The sequence below is a fragment of the Saccostrea cucullata genome, unplaced genomic scaffold, assembly GCF_032062105.1.
Source record: "Saccostrea cucullata isolate Sc308-1 unplaced genomic scaffold, CSIRO_AGI_Scuc_v1 ctg9349, whole genome shotgun sequence".
NCBI classification, from domain to species: Eukaryota; Metazoa; Mollusca; class Bivalvia; order Ostreida; family Ostreidae; genus Saccostrea; species Saccostrea cuccullata.
The window spans coordinates 36,723-49,821 of record NW_026936854.1 but is presented as its reverse complement, the minus strand read 5'-3'; the positions used below and the strand labels follow the sequence as shown (position 1 = coordinate 49,821).

Here is a 13,099-nt window from a genome sequence, read left to right as displayed (position 1 = left end):
TGAATATTCTGCCAATATATATATATGTTATACATTCAGATTCATTGAATTTGAGGCATTTTGGGTTGGATACCTTAATGTCTATCGCAATTCCAAGACTGTTGTAAGACCTGGCTCCAGGATCATGAAACTGACTTAAGTCTTACCTACATGTAAGTCAAATTTTCAATCCACTGGAAAGCGTTTATTAATTATTAGATTCATCTCAAAATTTGCAGATAACAATACCTTCATAAAGCAATATTGAAAAATATTTCACTTTTGGTCCACTCGACTTATACAAATTTATAACGACATAAAGATTTTGACTATTAAGCTTTAAAAGTTACATTCAACATGTATAAATCTATGCCGGTTCGCAAAAAACGATAAAGGTCAATTTTACACTCATCATAGACTTGAACAATATACAAGTCTGTCGAAACAGAAACTTTCGTCACCCATAAGTTTAATCTAAATTAAAGTCATTATTTCATAAAGAATTACTATATAGTAACTTTACAAAAACAAAGGTTATAGCTATTTCTCTAGAAGGAAAATAAAGACTTATTTAATATTTTATTTCAAAAAATACTTATATAAATATAACTGATAAGTACAAATATCTTGGTACACTTTAAACAATCAATTGGCACTTTAAAAAACGCTCGTGATGATCTTACTAATTTAGTCCAAAAAGCTTTTTGCCTTGAAGTTTAAATGAAGTCTTTACTCCGTTTTCTCACTCAGCTTGTGGCTTTAAAGCTATAGGATTAAATTATTGTCCTAATTTGAATATACTCCTCATACGCTTGTTTCTCCGATTTTAACGTTAATGCAGTCCTAACATTTTTTTATTTACCGCCTTTTCAGAAAATAGAAATTTTCATTTAAAAAAAAAATATCTAAAGCGTGTATAACATCAAACTCAGGAACAAAAATTGAATTGGTGTTTTTCCTCTGTATGTGCCAACATTAAAATACTATAATTGCAGATTGAAAAAAAAACAAAGTCCTATAATTATATATATGATATCGAATCAGTCAGATGTTTTAAAATACCTTACTTTGTTTGCTTATTCTATATACTTTGTATCTACAAAAAATTTTGTCTATATATCAAAGACTGCTTTAAAACATGTAAGAAACCGGCTTGTAAAAGATTAATATTTATAATACATAAATAAATGCGCCTTAGTTCCAAAAAAGAAATGAATTGAATTGCATGTAAATAAAAATAGTACTATGTAACCGGTATACATAAGTTAACGAACAGTTAGAATTACTATAGCAAACATGATAAACTCCTCGAAATGCATAATAGGAAGAGCAAAATAAAATCCCTCCGTTGTAAGCTGTAAATGTCCCCAAACTAAGACAATGGATTAATCAGCTGCGTGTACCGCCATAGCTCGTGATACGAGTCTGTCCGTTAACGGGGCGTTGGACTTTAAAGCCTTTCTGTCAGCAAGGAGACACCTTTAGTAAGAAAATACTTCAATTATCCACAATCACTATATAATCCTCTAAACGTAGTCAAATAACTTTATAGTAAGATGTATGATAGATTTAGCAAACCTTGCCAATTTGTTGTGTTCTTTTTGTGGGGACTGAAGGGCTGCATGGATCAGAAACTGATTAAAGACGTCCCTCTTGTTAAAATAAAACATTCATATAAATACAAAAGTATTTGCCTAATTTAATAACACTTAATTATTATTTTTAAAATGAACAATTTTAGGTTCGCTTCAATTGGACTTTCTTCAATATGATAAGCACTTGAATATACAGCACACGTCTTCGTATTTTTCTGTAGTTAGTGATCTGCCCTTAGATATTAATTCTAAAAAAATAGAAATTTACAATATATTACTCAATCTGTAATGAATTCAACTATTAGTATTTTAAAAGGCCAAAATAAATTAATTGTTTACATGTATTCTCTTTACATTGAAGTAATTAACAGTGATTTCTATTCACTGATACTGTGTTGTCTTCAAACATTTTTCCCGGTGGTAAATGCCACGCAACATACAGTGAAAATTAAATAAATAAGCTTAATATCAACTCCTTTATACAATATATTTTTCTCAATGTCCAAAAACAAAAAATTGCACTTGTGTAGAGAGGGTCCTTAAAAACAAACATAGAATAACAAACACAACAGTCACGTGGGTATATTTTATGCTGTTCAGGACCCACAAAAGTATAAAACAACACAAAAAAACTGATAGATAAAGATTTATGTATTTTATTTCAACCTAACTGAGATATATCGGTATGACATATGAATGAAAATAACTTTGGTAAACCGATGAAACATCGTCGATAAATATGAATGTCGAGTTGAAGGCCAAAGCAAGCAGTTTTTTCCTCATGTTGAGAATTTGAATATAAATTCTGCTCGATATGAATACAAAAATAGTCTTGCTAACAACGTGATTGTCGGAACACTAGGTCTACAAAAACTGCATAGGTATTGTCAATCAGAAACTCAAGCATCTTACCGATATCAGTTTAATATCTAGAGTATTTGTGTGTACAGTCAGAATGTTTTCAAACAAAAAAATTTTGCAAATGTCCAGTGATCAGGTTAGTAAAATTCCGAGTTCCATTTTATTTGAAAAGCAGCTGTCAATGTCAAAGAGTCTAGATTTTAACTCCTTACTTTGCAACTCTAGAGCAGATGCTCTAACCACGGCGCCATGTGGGCAACTGTTTAAATCATAGAGTTAGAGGTAATGTTTTTAACTTGTATGATATCGTATATCTACCTGCGCATGACTTCCTCCAATGGTTATTATTTTGTATCTGATAGGATTTACGAGAGAGACGGCTTTCACTTTAATCACGCTTTTAACTCATTCGAAATCCACCAGTATTTTGTTTAATAAAGAAAGTAATTGTTTTCATTACAAGAAAATTAAAAGTTTTGTACACAACAGATTAATTGTCAAAGATGGGAAACCATTTGCTTAGTCGCTCTAGATAATTTTATGTAAACTTTGATATAAATGCAAGATTGTTGTGTAATGGTACATATTAGCGCAGACCAAAGCTTCACACAAAGGGACCCCAACCTCTTTGGAGATTCTCTGGTTGTCTCCCTTACCTGTACCACTTAAAAATAAAGTCATAGTTGTATATTAATATCAAAAAGAAATTTTCTGAATCGTGGAAATCCAGATCATATTTTGAATTTAATGGTTTAAACTTATTAAATTTTTGTTAATTAAAATCAAATTCATCAAAAACAGATTTGGGGACACAAAAATTAATACAATTTACCTGGCGAATTCCCTTAGTGACCCTATCAATTTATCAGTAGTCATCTTATCCTTTGCTCCAAGACTTGCCATTAAAAAGTGGGCATCATTGAATGTCAAAATATGATCATCGGCATGATCCTTGCAAATTTCATTGAATTCCTTCCATTTGTCTTTCACTTTTACCCCTTAACAAAATAACAAAGACCTTTATTGTCAAGCTTATACATTGAAAATATATCATGAAAATATTTTTTAAAATAGCTACAAATAAGATTTATTCAAGTTCATATTGAAAATATATAATGAAAATATTAATAGCTATAAAAAGATTTAAATAGGGTAATGTTTAAAATCTGACCCTCAAGGCTCAGTCTGTAAAGTAATGAACACGCATCAACCATGTCAAGCATCGCCCCACTTTTGACTGCTCTTGGTCCAACCTAAAAATAGATTTTCTTTTAACTTAAAATAGATAAACAAGAAATTCTTCCGAGTTATTTTGTGCACTTTTGCATTGAAGCTATCTTTAATAGTAAAATCCATTTTGTGGTTTGGAACTCATAAACAAAATGCAAGCACTAACATGGTAGAGAGAAGGGGGAGAATTTGGGATAGACATCTAATTTTGGTTAAATATTGGGATGCTTAGAAGTACTGCAGTATATAATTACCAAAAAATACTTTACTAGTTAAATATATCTATATATACTATATAGGCCTGATGGTATAACATACCTGTGTGTCAAAGAGTCCCATTGCCTCATCATACAATCCCTGTAAATACAGACATTTGTATTTAAGACTTAAATAAAATGTAATGAACTGATTTAACAAAAGAAGCACTCCAATCTGATGATATACCTGCTCAATATTATATACCCCGTAATGCCAGTAATTGTGACAGGCCAGCATAGCACAAACCTGAAAGTAGAAAAAGAAATGTTTACCCTGCTAACTTATAATGTACACGTAAAACTCATTCAACTCTTTTTAAATTATGATGAAGCTACATTGTCACTGAAATTCTAAAACTTGTAACTGAAATAAAAACAATACTTCCATCAATTATGCCTAAAAATGTTTCTGCTAAAAAAACAAAACATTCCATTCTTTCTGTGAAATAGCAGCAATATTTGACTGTACATTTAATGTAACATTTGTCTTACGTTCCAATCATTTTCTGTGGTTGACATAAACTTGATCCCCTCCGTGGACCTCCCAGTCATCTCAAGCACGTGCGCCATCGAATGTGTAGACCAGCAATCATTGCGGTTTAGTTCCAGACCCTTAAAAATAGCAATATTAAGTGATCAGGGCTCTGTTCATCATCAGTTTTAAATTCAAAACAAATAATTTGACTCCAAGGCATTTTTGTAACTGGCAACTGCCACCTGTACCAAACTTCTTTCAATATTCAGGTATTAACCTTTTTCGCTAAACGTTCTGCTTCTTCATAATGATTGCACTCCTCCAACCCAAACGCATGCATTCCATACAGATAGCTACAATATCAAAAACATAGACAAAACAAAACTATTTTATATTAAGTCTGCAATAAACAAACTTTATTTGTGAAAAGATGAACATTATTGATGAAACTTAGTCCAAGGATGATTGAATAAAACATAAATTGCATCTGCACTACAAATAATTCATAAATTTACTTCAGTATCATTCAATTTAGCATTCTCATGGAATATGTTTGAAGGGACGTAAAACTTATCTATAGAAATGGAAAAATAGAAAGAAAGAAAAGGCTGATAATAATTCACAGTACCTATATAGTGGCATGGAGCTTTTCCAGTGCGGCATGACTCTAGCAATACTGTCCCTCATCTGAGGGTGGTGAGCCTGGTAAAAGTAGGAATCGTGGGCGAACTTCAGAGCCAACATGTCCAAAGGATTGTCCACCAAGATAGACTCCCAGATCAGACACGCATCCGTCATCTCTCTGTCAGGTAAGTTACAAAATGTGTGTACGTATAATTTTACAATTTACAACACAGCCATTTTCATGCACCTTTCTATTATGCACCCTTAATGTTCTGCTGAAGGCATCCTTTTTAACAGCTTCAAGTAAGAGTTACAACTCCTAATATGACATCGAGGAAAAATTTTTCATAATCTTTGAGCTGACTAATAGGTTTTATGATAAAACGTTAAGTTTCAGTTGCAGGAGGTTTTTTTCAGATGTACTTGTGTTAAGTTTGAAGTATTTACAACCCACTGAGATCGTATGCGTTTTGTGTTCCCTAAATAAAACTTGAAATAAAAAAGTGTTATTAATCAGCAACATACCCTTGAGCCCACAGTTTAACAGCATTAATGTGTTGCTTTTCGCGGGGTAGTGTACTGGGACTGTTTTCTAGATTGACCATGGTCTGGATATCTGTCTGGAACTCCTTGTCCAGATAATAACCTCTCCCGGTTCCAAGTGCATCCAGACCGTTCTTGATCACGTGTCCCATCACTGAAAGAATATGAAATTTAAATACCAACAATGAGTCGATTTTCTCTGGTATGTAAAGATAAGAAAAACTGACAGTTTTAATTACAGTGTATATTTTTACTCTTTTATAACTCTTTGAAAGTTAAATGTGTTGATTTCTTGATAATAAAACTAGTATGTTAATTTCGCCAAGTGAAAGATCGATTGCGTGATACGCATGTCAGTCTCGTGCGGCTGTCTTTGAGTCTGACGTCAATGGGTGGGGACTATTGGATTTGACATGGGGGTCTCGTGTAAGTGTATTTTGAATCTATATTTATTTAGCAGTGTTTAAAATTTGTATATGCACAATTTTAATTTACATGTAAATGTAACGGGTAAGTGTAATGAATCACTTTATCACCTGTTATGTAAATTATCTCATGTTTCCAACTATCTTTGATGTCCTGTCGTATCCAATAAACTAAACAGCGATCCATTAAAACTTACCGAAGTTAGGGTCAGCGGCGATCATATTTTCCACAGATTTTTCCAGTCCTCCTAGACTATCGTCGTCGTACCACCCGACATACTGGACAAATAATGCCGAGACTTAATTAGTTTGGAACAAATGTTATGGAGACATTACAAATAAACTAAGGGACACGAAAAGTATTAAATTGTTCTCAACGAATTAATGTTTGCCAAGTATACAACACTAATTTTTGGAGATGTTCGATACATATAAGTAAAATGTAGTTAGAGTTAATTAAACTTTAAAGGTAAAATTAAGTGTACATTTATGAATAAAAAAGTTTTTTCTCACCTGAGTCAAAACGGCATCAAACAATTTAGCGGCGTCATTGCTAGTGGTGGAAAGACCAACACCAAAATCACTCCATGCCTTTTGGGGAAAAAAGAAACTTTTTAAACAAATTTTTGAAAAAAAAAAATGCGAAATATGTTTGTTCGAGTAACATGAATAAGTTTACCCGCATAACGTTTTAGTTTTTCATTCGTTTAAGAAATAAAGTCCGCGTTTTCGTGAATGTTGCAGGATAACCTCCGAGGTCGAGAAATGTTGTTTGAAAGATAAAAGCCGAGGCGTTAGCCAAGGCTTTTATATTTCAAACAACATTTCTCGACCTCGGAGGTTATCCTGCAACATTCACGACAACAAGGACATTATTTCTATTCTACAAAGATCATGAAGATCGCTAAAATACGCCTGATCGTTTCCTCTATACAGAAACGAAATAGGTTACCATGTCTCGATTACGCTGTTCCATTTAACACCAGAGGGAAAATTTGCTTGTATATGTGTATGGAATTCAGACAATTTGAACTTTCGTTGCATTAGAAATAGCCTTTTTAAATTTTTAATTTGTTTCTTATATGTATTGATTAATTTTTATGAGTATACAATAACATAACCATGTTCCTTTTTAACTGCTTTATTGGTGTTTAAATGTGTAGGGAGGTCCGTGGAATAGCCCCGCTTAGCTATAAAAACCGACATTCATCAGCAATTTGATGCAATTTACAGTGTTCAGACTGCAAAAGACGACACATCTATGTGGTCTAAAGAAGTATTTCATTTTAGAGACAAATACTTATTTTAACTGTAGAGCTTTGACACGAGTTTCTGATCTAATAATTTTTTGATGACGTTCGTGATTTATTGGAAAATTATAATGTCCGCGGCATTTCTTTGATGTTTGCGATAATCGTGGTAGAATTTTCAATAATTTCGATAAATTGATAGAATATCGGAAACAATTGGACCCTTTAATAAATAGGGTTGATGCAAGAACAAAGAAAAAACAAAAATACGGAAACATCAGAATTTGGTCCCCTACTTTAAAAAAAATACAGCACTGCCGAAATTGTGATTTAAGTAATATATAGAGTACTCTCCTATTTAACATTTTATTTTATCAAATAAAATTTGCAATATTTCATTTGATAAAATAAAATATGTCAGAAAGGACAGTGTCATACAATTTTGTTTCAAATTAAAGCATCAGTAAACGTCAATTACACATGTATAAGAAAGTTTTACATTGTGACTTCGAATTTCATTTATTATACTTTTAAGGTTTATATCATATAAAGAACATGGTGAAAAGACTCCGAGGGTATATCTATTCATATAAAAATTAAGAACTTATGGTTTTGCTAAAGGCCAAGATATTCAAAAATTTATTTTTACAATAGCTTCAAAGCTGCGTGAGGTATAAAGTTAAAACTTTTATAGTTTGTCATAGATTAACAGATAGAAAGTATCACTTTAACAAACATTTAAAAAAAACATATTTTTTGAGAAGAAATATCTAAAACAAAAAATGCATATTTAAAAAGGCACTTGTTTAATGATGTACTTTTAGTGAAAAAACCATCATTGTAGAAATAATATGTTCATCAATGAAGGGCAATTTGGACTTGTATTGTCTCTGGAAGGCTGTTATTATATGTAGGACGTAGACAAGGCCAGGTTCCATAAAATCAATTTACGATGTTTACTTTCGGTTTCAAGTCTTTTAACATTTGGACCAAAAAAAAATTAGGGAAAACAACTTTCCAGAGGCTATCGAAGTCCAACCGTGACTTTCCCAGTATATTGATAAACATATTGATAGTTTGTTTCTGCAATGATGTTTTTCACTAAAAGGATGCACTTAGGTGTATTTTGTAAAAATACATGTTATGCATTTTTTAAAGAACTTCTCTCGATTTGTTATCAAGTGATACTTTCTATCTTTTAATCAACAATATATTTACAAACTGTAACAGTTTTAACTTTATAACCCACTTAGTTTTGAAGGTATTGTAAAAATAAATTTTTGGGCATATTGACCTTTGACAAAAACTTTTAAAACTGACATTTCTTTACGGCCGACCAGGAATATATTCCCAAGTTCACGTTATCATTATAACAAATAGCCACGAACGTGTTTTAAAGGTCCAACAACGTTTTCGTACTTTTTAACTGCATGTGTACTGACCCGAGCCGATAAATGTGGGCCACGCTTGCCACAACCTTGTTTTATGTCTTTTATTTAAAAGTTAAAAGTTTGTTCAATGTTTTGTACGTAGAATTATTAAAATTTTCTTCATTAAATCATCAAACGTAATGCTAAATCATCAACCACTACATGTACTATGACTTCACATGCGATAAATTAAAGGCACGTAACCTTTGCTCCTAGCATATATATTAATTATTATTGGGTCCGTGCGGGACGACCATTTTCCCTTCCATTTCATACAATTTGTGCGTAACTAAGAAAACTAACTTATGACAAACCTGACAATCTCTCCAATGCGTCCGCATGTCTTCAGGAAAAATGTGTGCTACTTTCTTCAACTTCTCAGTAAAGACAGCAGAGCAAAACAAAAGGCCCGCGGACCACAATGCTCACCTGAGTCAATATAACCCTGGTGTTCTTCAGGTTAAAGCTTTCTATGTAAAACTTTTATCCCTGTCAGCGGCTGTTGTGACCCAATTTTAAACCTCAGGTGTAATATTTTTATGCGCCTCGATCGATAGATCCGAGGCGTATATTGTTTTTGTCCTGTCTGTTTGTCTGTCCGTCTGTTGTCAACTTTAACCTTCGCCATAACTTTTAAACTGTTAGAGATAGAGACTTCATAATTGGTATGCTTACTCAACCAATTAAGCTCTTTCAAATGACACCAATGTCGATGACCTTGTGACCTTGATTGTGACCTATATTATATACTAAAAATATCTTTTTCGAACTTTCGCCATAACTTTTGAACCATGAGAGAGAGACTTCACAATTGGCATGCATACTCCACTAATTAATCTTTTTCAATTCACACCAAGCTTCATGACCTTGTGACCTTGACTGTGACCTATATACTAAAAATAGTTTTTTGAACTTTCGCCATAACTTTTGAACTGTTAGAGATAGAGACTTCATAATTGGTATGCTTACTCCACCAATTAAGCTCTTTCAAATGACACCACGGTCAATGACCTTGTTTCCTTGACTATGACCTATATGCGAAAAATAGCTTTTCCGAACATTGTTACTGCCAGGCGCATAGTGTTTCACAAACACATCTTGTTTTAATATACATGTATATATTATATAAGTCTCACACAGCCCCTCTTGCTGGGCCATGATTACAACAAACTTTTAAAATGTCCATATCAATAGTCGTCACATGACACAGTGGTTAAATAGGGTTATTGAACTTATATTGGTGAATATTGGCACAAGTTGGCTGACCCTGTGGCCATGAAATTCACAAATTTTGTTGAGGCATTCTTGCTTATTATAACTATATACTAAGTTACTTTATTTAATACCCAGAGGCCCGTTTTACAAAAGAACTTACGACTAAGGCCAACATTTTATTCTGCGTATAACTTTCTAATTAAAATTATAATAAAATGGTTTTATTCATTTTAAAAGGAATGTAGTGAAATACTTTTACTCTAACAATTTTAAACAGAATCATCCATTTAGCCAAATTTAATAGCCATTCTCTGTAACCACTTAAACTTCGTTGCCACGTATGGTCACCGATTTTGATGAAACTGCACCCATGCTTAGTACTTGACACCAGAAACAAATATCTAACAAAATTTCGTTGCTATGTGTCTCGGTTGCTATGGCAACAGCCGGAAAAGTTTGAAAAATCGAGATTTTCAGCCACTTTAAATCTTGACTGTGGCTTAATAAAAACTAGAAAAAGCAAACAAACCATTCGCACAAAAACATGACACCTTGATGTCACTTATCCTGTAAAGAAACTGTTTAGAATATATCTCTAAGTAAGTGGTAACCAAGGGTACATTTGGAATACATTTAAAATGCTGAAATATGCTGAAAAACACTCCGTATTCACTAATGGTAGGTGTTACATGCTCATACTCAATCAACGACTTAAGAAAAACAATGAAAATGTTTGACCTTAAGTATATAAGTATAAGCAATATTATTCTATAAATAACTTTTATGGTTGTTATGGTAACACAGTGTAACCATGCAAAACTAGTAACTAAGATTGGGTAAATGCTACTGTCTTGAGGAAAAACATGAAAATTCAGGACTGGAAAATATGCATCCTTAGGACCTTGCAACACCAATTGAAAACCATAAGAAAAATTGGGAATAATTGCTACTTTGCAGTGTTACCATGGAAACAAAGTGCCAGTGCTTAAAAGTGAATTATTTTTCGCTGCATTAAGAATTAAATTGCCATTTAATCAAGAAACAAATTAAAGGACTCAGCTTGAATATACTTATTTGTTAGAACTGAAGTTGAATATCATATATTGATAAAATTTGATGAATAAAACAACATTGTTGCTATGGTTACCAAGAAGGGAAAATGTTCGATTTTGTGAACTTTATATCAATATTAAACCCTGTGTGCCAACTTCTTGCATCCACTTAGAGATTGGATGATAGTCAAAATTAAAAGTCAAGTTAGCTGTTAATAAATATCAATCATAAAAGTTTTGGGAATCTACATTTCAGGGTACGTATCAGGTTTTTAAGCATATATTTTCTGCTTATTTCCATAGCAACGCTCTATTTAAAGAATATAATCTGAATTGTTTTTAAATGGGAAAATTTGGAGCACACCAACATCTTATAAAATTGATCATTAGTTTTGAGGAAATGTGCTTTTTTAAAAGATAGGATCAGATTTAAACATACAGAGTGTTACTTTGAAGGCTCTCTGTGGTATAAAAACCTTGGCAACCATTGCCAACCGAAATGAAATATCATATTTTGTTCTTGGTATATCTTTCAAGGCTCTTTTTTCTATTATTTGGTCACATTTCATCCTATGATTGCTTTTTATTTCTACGTTAATGACTTTCTAAAATTCATTATTTTTATTACTTTTGAATATTTTGTTACCATAGTAACGTATGTAATAGTTGATTTACCAAACATGTTTATCATGCATTTGAGACATCTGACCTTCAACTTTTGGAAACAGTCATTGCCAATTGTTTGCTTTGCCGCAAATGTTAACTATGGGTCTCTAAACATGTTAAAAAATGCCATTTTTCGATCTTTAAGACATGTTGCCATGGTAACTATAAAACATAGCAACCAATTTTTGCCTGATTTCAGTTTAGGGTATCAATGACTTTTATCATAGAGAGTTTGGAGAAATTCTGAGACTATGCGTGCCACAGCTCCTACATAAAATTTCAAATCATTACAGAGAATGGCTCTTAACAATCAGCTAAAGTTTTTGGTCTTAGTTGCAAGTTCTTTCGTAAAACGGGCCCCAGGAGCAGAGGGGAAGATTTTTGAAGAATTAATGCATTTTCACTATACGATCAATAGAGACCCCCCCCCCCTACACCAGAGGCCGACCCTGGGGCCATAAAATTCACAATTTTCGAAGATGCACTCTTGTTAATCATAATTATGTACTTAAGAAAGTGGGCGCTTTAAATGCGGATTCGGCAGGAATAGTGGCTCATAAAAAGAATAAAAAATTTTCATTGATTTATACATTTTTTTTTCAAAACCTAGCCAATGACTGTGTCGTAGGTGAATGTAAAATGGGCAAATTTTCAGTTAAATATGTTTGGTTTTATTTGAATATGCCCCTGAATATAGCCATACGAGTCAAATGATGCAAAAATTGACATTTTTATAACCGTTTTTCATTTATTTTGTTGTTTCTGGGTCTTCTCTCCACGAATTTTAAATGCGTTATCAGTGTATTTTTCAGCGTAAAATTTATTCCAGTTGTTTAAAAAATGGAGAGACGACCCAGAAATACCAAAATCGAAACTTTTTCTATTTATTTTCTGGTAGAAAATTGACTAAGTCCAATTATATAGGACTTTGGCTTTAAATAATGAGTTAAATACAATCTATAGATAGTGTCCCGCGGTAGCTACATTGGTTTGTCGCTGGATTCGAGCAAGATAGACGCAGCATTTTAGGTTCGAATACAGTGATTTATTTTATTTTATTTTATTTTTTATTTTTGCTTAAAATTTTTGAATTGGTAGTAAAAAAAAATACTCCTTGAATAAAGTTTCAAAGTTATGTTTTATAATTTTTTTTAATTAATTGTTTTATATTTCAATGCGTTTTGTCATTTATAGTGCTAGCGTTCCCAGACAGAAATAAACATTGAGAACTTGTAACTACAAAGTTACACCTGATGAAAAAATATTGAATTAATTTTAAAAAATTAACAACTTCGATCTTTCTATTACATTCATTATTTTCAGTTCATTTGAAAAGTGAGCACAAAAATTATTTAGTGTTAGACTTCTATTATATTCTATTAAATGTATCCAGCATAGATAATTTATCTTTCATGACACCTTTTAATTAAAAAAAAATTATTTACAAATAAACAAACATTAGACGGAAATCCATTCCAATGAAGTTTCTAGGTTCAT

The 13,099-nt window shown here is 32.2% G+C and overlaps 1 protein-coding gene across 1 annotated transcript; it reads right to left on the bottom strand.

Moving 5' to 3' along the window:
- Positions 1-874: 874 nt before the first annotated feature.
- LOC134246756 (tetratricopeptide repeat protein 38-like) lies at positions 875-9,075 on the bottom strand. The gene is made up of 15 exons (XM_062729119.1): positions 8,984-9,075; positions 6,503-6,580; positions 6,187-6,268; positions 5,547-5,718; positions 5,026-5,199; positions 4,675-4,750; positions 4,415-4,534; positions 4,110-4,169; positions 3,984-4,022; positions 3,607-3,688; positions 3,268-3,433; positions 3,019-3,099; positions 2,754-2,832; positions 1,558-1,631; positions 875-1,458 (listed from the first exon to the last, which is right to left on the bottom strand). The coding sequence occupies exons 1-15, from the start codon at positions 9,008-9,010 to the stop codon at positions 1,365-1,367; spliced, it is 1,404 nt and encodes a 467-aa protein (XP_062585103.1). The 5' UTR covers positions 9,011-9,075; the 3' UTR covers positions 875-1,364.
- Positions 9,076-13,099: the final 4,024 nt, after the last annotated feature.